At 59.5% G+C, this 5,587-nt stretch overlaps 1 protein-coding gene across 1 annotated transcript in view; it reads left to right on the forward strand.

Moving 5' to 3' along the window:
* Nucleotides 1–770: 770 nt before the first annotated feature.
* The window catches only part of LOC103251818 (phospholipase B1, membrane-associated-like), a gene marked incomplete at its 5' end in the record, with an annotated part of 22,028 nt that continues 17,211 nt past the window's right edge, over nt 771–5,587 (forward strand). The window contains 3 exons of the mRNA XM_021708758.1: nt 771–836; nt 4,732–4,792; nt 5,301–5,359. Of these exons, the coding sequence (XP_021564433.1) occupies nt 771–836; nt 4,732–4,792; nt 5,301–5,359 (186 nt within the window). The remainder of the gene's footprint in view (nt 837–4,731; nt 4,793–5,300; nt 5,360–5,587) is intronic.

Raw genomic sequence — 5,587 nt, forward strand, 5'->3', positions numbered from 1 at the left:
CCTCCCCTCTTCTTCCTCCCTCCACCCCGCCACCTTGTGGAGAGGCACACACCAGCTCAGCACATGGCAGTTGATTTCAGCCCCTGGAGTCCATCTCCAGCATCCTGATCATCCCTTCTTCCCATTCCCACATTTCCAGATGGTGGCCTTGCTGCTCTAGGAGCACCTATGAACAGCCCTGGGCCCCTAGGGCCTCCTATCCCGGCTTGCCAGACTGCTCTGGCTTCCCGGCGTTTCTGCATTGCCTCTGAGCTTCCTCCCTGCTCTCTTTGTCCTTCTCCTCCTTCTTCAGTGAACCAGCTGGGTGGAGCTGGGCTCCTGGCAGGGCTTGTGTGAAAACTGATTGTGAAAGAGAAGGCGAGAGGGGGAAATGACGGAAATGCAGGAGGCCGCCCTGACAGTACAAAGGAGGCAGGAGGAGCCACGGGCTCAGATGTGCCGAGTGCCAGGACACTCCCTGGAGGGTGGGATGGGAGGGGGACCCTGACACGGGAGAGCAGGTGGGTCTGTGGACCCAGCTCCGAGTGGTGCTGGGTAAGATGCAGCCTGGAGCCAGGCAGGAATGCACGGGCCGCTCTGAGCCTCTACGGCGTGACCCTGGCTGAGGTGTCCCATAAACCCCCAGGAGCGAGTGACTGTGTGCACACAGTGCCAAGTCAGCGCAGGAGTGTTGTGTTAAAGACACCCCAGTGCAGGGTTGCCTGAGCTCCTCTTCCCCAGCAAATATCCCTGCTGTCAGGTGACTCTCCGTGTGGTCTCTCTTTTCCTAGGACGAGCCCTTCCTGAGAACCGCCCGGAACAGTAACTACACGTACCCCACTACGCCAGCCATTGAGGTAACCCACACGCCATGTCTGCCTGCTGGGTCCAGGCGTGGCACGGGGCCAGTGTGTTCCCTTCTTGCGTGCGGAGACTGGCATGTCCAGGAAGGCTCTCAGCCCCTGAGCTGGGCTGCCCTGGCTGGTTCTTGGGTGGCTCGCCCAACGTCAGCAGCCACCAGACAAGACCTGTGGATTGGGTTCCTATGACCTCTGCAGTCCATGCTCACGGCTTCTGCTGCCATGCTCACGGCTTCTGCTGCCTAGCTCAGGCTTTCCAGAAGAGACGCGGGTGGGGGTGGGGGCAGGGAAGTATGGTTGTGACCCTAGCTGGCTTCCTGTGAGGTGGAAGATGGGCTGCAGGGGCTGGGCCCGAAGGAGGCCGAGCCACGTTCACGTGGTCCCAGGCCTCACGTTGTTCAAGTCCTCGGTCTGGCCCAGAGGATCTGGCACCCGTGGCTTTAGGGACAGCAGCCTGGTCCCTACCAGCACAGGCACTCAGCCCACAGCTGCAGACATACCCCATGGTGTGTCCGGTCCTATGCTGGGGCTGGGGAACTCAGAGCATCAGGGTGAGGTCCTGCCCAGGAGGGAAGAGTTGTATGCCAGCTGCTGCCCAGGGGGACAGAGGCGGGAGCAGACAGACGGCCCTACCCTCAGGAAGCCTACCGTCTACAGGGGCAGGGCATCCCACCTAGCTACACTGGGCAGCTTAGGAGGGTGCCAGGGAGGGTGCCAGGCTGGCAGGGGGACAAAGCCAGATATGTCATGTGATCAGGTTGGTTCTTGGAGGGCAGGTATGAGCTGGACGCACCTCATGAAAAGATGCCAGTCACGTGGACCAGAAACAGAGACCCAGGCAGAAGGCCAGGAGCACAGAGGCTCAGGAGTGGGTCTGAGCTGGGTGACTGAGGCAGAGAAAGGTCAGAGTGGTGGGGCTGGGGGTTGTGTGTGGACGAGGAAGAGTGGGGAGACGGGATCATCCCCAGGGTGCTGGGGGCTGAGTCACGCAGAGCCTGGTCCCTGAGCGGAGCACTGGACCTCAGGGGAGAGGCGGAAGCCCTGGAGGCTCAGGCCAGGGCACCATCGGGGTCAGGTCCTGAAAGGTCCCCGACTGGCGTGCCGGAAGGGCCGGGGAGGCAGGAGTGGCGGGAAAGGCCTTGACAGGCGGAAGGGGCGGGCGTGCAAGAAGTTAGCAGGCTGTCGGTGGCTAAGCTCTGGTGGGCAGTGCTGTTGTGAGCCTCGCGGGTCCCTATGGGCTCAGCAGATGGAGGCCAGTCCTCGGCAAGCATGACACTCCGTGGTAACACATTTTGCAGGCAGGTGTCTACTCATTGGAGGCCTGCAGGAGGCAAGTGCAATCTAAGGGGGTGGCTGTGGGCAGCCGGGTCTTCGGTCCCACGGGCCCTGGCCTCTGTGCTGGGAGAGTTAACACCCAGGCCTGGGGGATGTGTGTGCATGTGTGAGTGTGTGTGTGAGGGTGTGCACATGTGTGAGAGTGTGTGTATGTGGGTGTGTATGTGTGTTTACGTGTATGTGAGTGTTAGTGAATGCATGTGCATGTGTGAGTGTGTGTATGTGTGTGTTTACATGTGAGTGTGAGTGTGTGTGTGTATGAGTACATGTGTGAGAGTGAGTGTGCAAGAGTTTGTGTATGAGTGTGTGTGTATGTATGGGAATGTGTATAAATGTGTGTGCATGTGTGTGTGTGTATGAATATGTGTTTATGTGAGTGTGTGAGTCTGTGTGTGAGAATTAGTGTGTGTGCTCATAGCTTGCTGCTAAAAGTAGCCACAGAAGCGGCATCCTGTGGGCCCGGAGGACACACCATTGGGTGGGCCCACCCAGGCACAGAGCCAAGCCCATGGGTGCTCATTCTTGTGGGCCGGGAAACGTGGCTCTCATGGAAGCAGAGGGCAGGACAGCAGAGCAGAGGAGGCAGGGGAGGCTGGTGAGTGGCCGCAGAGCAGCAGCGGGCGAGTGAGTGAGACTGAGCTGCTCTGTGGGCGGACTGCTGGACACGGCGATGTGCCGGACACTGTCAGACAACTAGAAGAGTGACAGGTCCCAACACAAAGAAATGACCCGTGTTTGCGGTGACGGATGTGCTAATTACCCTGACTGGACCATCGACACTACATGCATGTATAGAAACATCACACAGTCCCCCATAAATACGGACACGCCCATGTCAATTACAAATAATTATAAAAGCGCTAGGCATGGCAGCTCACACCCATAACCCCAGCACTTTGGGAGGCCAGGCTGGGAGGATCCCTTGAGCCCAGGAGTTCAAGGCTGCCATGAGCTAGGAGTGCACCACTTCACTCTAGCCTGGGCGACAGAGCCAGACCCTGCCCCTAACACAGTAATAATAAAAGCAAAATGGATAAAGTAGCCACAGACAGGCGACATCGGCGTGACCTGGGAGCTTGCTAGACATGCAGAGTCCTGGGCACCTGACCCCTGACCTGCTGGGTCCACATCTGCTGCTCAGCAAGCCCCCAGGGCGTGGAGGCTGTGCACAGTACTTCACCGGTGGCCACTGGACGCACCTGAATTCCAGCCCGTGTCTGTCCTCCCAGGGGGCCCAAGCTGGTGTCTGGCTCCGTCAACCTGCATGCTTCCTGTGGGCTAATAGCCGTGTCTCCTCTTACATCACGCTTTCCCGAGGATTTGTCACCTGCACATGCCCTTCCTTGATTTCAGAAGAATCCATGGGTGTGATGAGTTGAGCAGTCCTTGGCGCAAATGCAGCTCTCCCAGGCCGTTAAACAACATTTAAACATCACAGTATTTAAAAACGTGTCCCGATGCGGACACTTTAACCAGTAGTCCTCATCACCTCTGGCAGCATGGTCCCGCCGGTGGCCACCACCTGTCGCACTCTGCACGCAAGCAGGGATCTGGGCTCTGGAGGGTCACTCTCCCGGCTTTCCAAGCTAGTCTTTCCTGCCCTCTGCTTCCCCCTCGCCTCCCCCCAGCACCTGGAAATGAGCTCGGTCTAAGGTAAGGAAGGCCGACGGATTGTGCTCAGGGTTGCCTTCAGTAAGTTACACATGCGGAATCAGTGGCTCTCACATTAAATGTGCAAGGAATATCCAGTGATCCAGAAAAGATGTGCAGAAGTTTGGGAAACCAGAAGCCTTGCACCTGTAAAAGCTCAGCGTTGTTTTCCTAAAAATATTTTAACTGATTGTTGCTTAGGCCCGAGCGCTGTAGGTAGTGACAATCAGCTGAATGCCAAACAGCAGCACAGAGACATGCCTGTGATCCCTTGTCACATCCTTACAGCCCCAGCTACTGGCTTCCTTCCAGGTGGAGCTGAGCCGGGATGGGCAAGTGGTGAGGGCTGGGACAGGAAAGCAGTGAGGACCAGGATGGGAGGGCTGTGAGGGCCAGGAGAGGAAGGCAGGAGGGCCAGGGTGGGAAGGCCATGTGGTCCAAGTGCAGTCTGGGAGGTCATGTGGGTCGGGAGCTATCTTGGAGGGGAAGACCATGTGAGCTGGGTACTCTCTGGGATGGGCAGGCCGTGTGGGCTGGGATGGGAAGGCTGTGAGGACCAGGCACTGGCTGGGAGGCCGTGTGGTCTGGGCACTGTCTGGGAGGCCATGTGGGCCAGGCGTTACCTTGGAGGGGAAGGCTGTGCGGGCTGGGTGCCATCTGGGACAGGAGGCCTTGAGGGCTGGGCACTGTCTGGGACGGGAAAGCTGTATGGACCGGGTGCTGTCTAGGACAGGCTGGCCATGGGGGCCGGGCACTGACTGCTGTGCATGGGGGAGGGCCAACACCCGCTTCCCGCCTCTGGTCCCCTTGCAACCCATTTGCAGCGTTTCACTCCCACGGTCCCTTGTGTGATGCCCTTGCTGCACAGTGAGTGCTGGGTGCCATGTCCTTTCTCCTGCTAATTTAGAACTGGGGCAGTGACTTTCTGTGCATGGAGTGGAACCCTTCCAGCAGCAGCCCGACCTCTGGTGAGTGGAATCGCCACCTCCTGCAGGGCCCTGTTGAGGGCGGCCTGGGTGGGAGACCCCACACACACCCCGGGTGTGAGTGGGCCTGCGGGACCCATGGGTACGGGCCTAGGCCCTGGGCCAGGGAAGCCGCCTGCAGCTGCATGGGGTCCAGCCGGGCATGGTCTCTCCATGGGCCCTCTGTTCATCTCCTTCTGGGTCATGGGACCCCCTGTGAGGCAGGCACCACCAGGCCTGGGACTCTGAGCCATGCAACACTTGCAGCTAGGCTACCCCCCGGGAACAGGGCTCTCTAAGGTGGGGTGACAGCCTTTAGGAGTCTGCTGCCCGCTGTGCCTTGAGGACTCCCAGAGAACAGGAGAGGCTGGAGTGCTGGAGCTCAGGCTGGAGACACGGGCAGGGGGCCCTGGGGGCCGGGCAGGCACCAGCCCCAGCACAGGTCCTGCTTTAAAGGTGGACTCTGTCACCCCTCCCTGACACACGTCTCTCTTCTTGCCTGTTCCCCAAGTGCATAAGCTCCGACCAGCAGACATCAAAGTGGTGGCCGCAATGGGGGACTCACTGACGGTGAGCACTGAGCCAAGAACTGGGGCAGGCACTTGGGGCAGGGTGGGCACTGGGGAGGCTTGGGGTGGGGCAGGGTGGCACTTGAGGGGGGCAGGCACTCGGGGCGGGGAGAATGGGGGACGCTCAGGATAGGGTGGGCACTTAGGTCAGGGTGGGCACTAGGTGTGGAACAGGGTGGGCTCTCAGGGCAGGGCAGACAGTCAGGGCAAGGTGGCACTAGAGGCTGGG

This window comes from Carlito syrichta, unplaced genomic scaffold, assembly GCF_000164805.1.
Source record: "Carlito syrichta isolate Samal-C Ts95f unplaced genomic scaffold, Tarsius_syrichta-2.0.1 Scaffold146359, whole genome shotgun sequence".
Taxonomy (NCBI): Eukaryota; Metazoa; Chordata; class Mammalia; order Primates; family Tarsiidae; genus Carlito; species Carlito syrichta.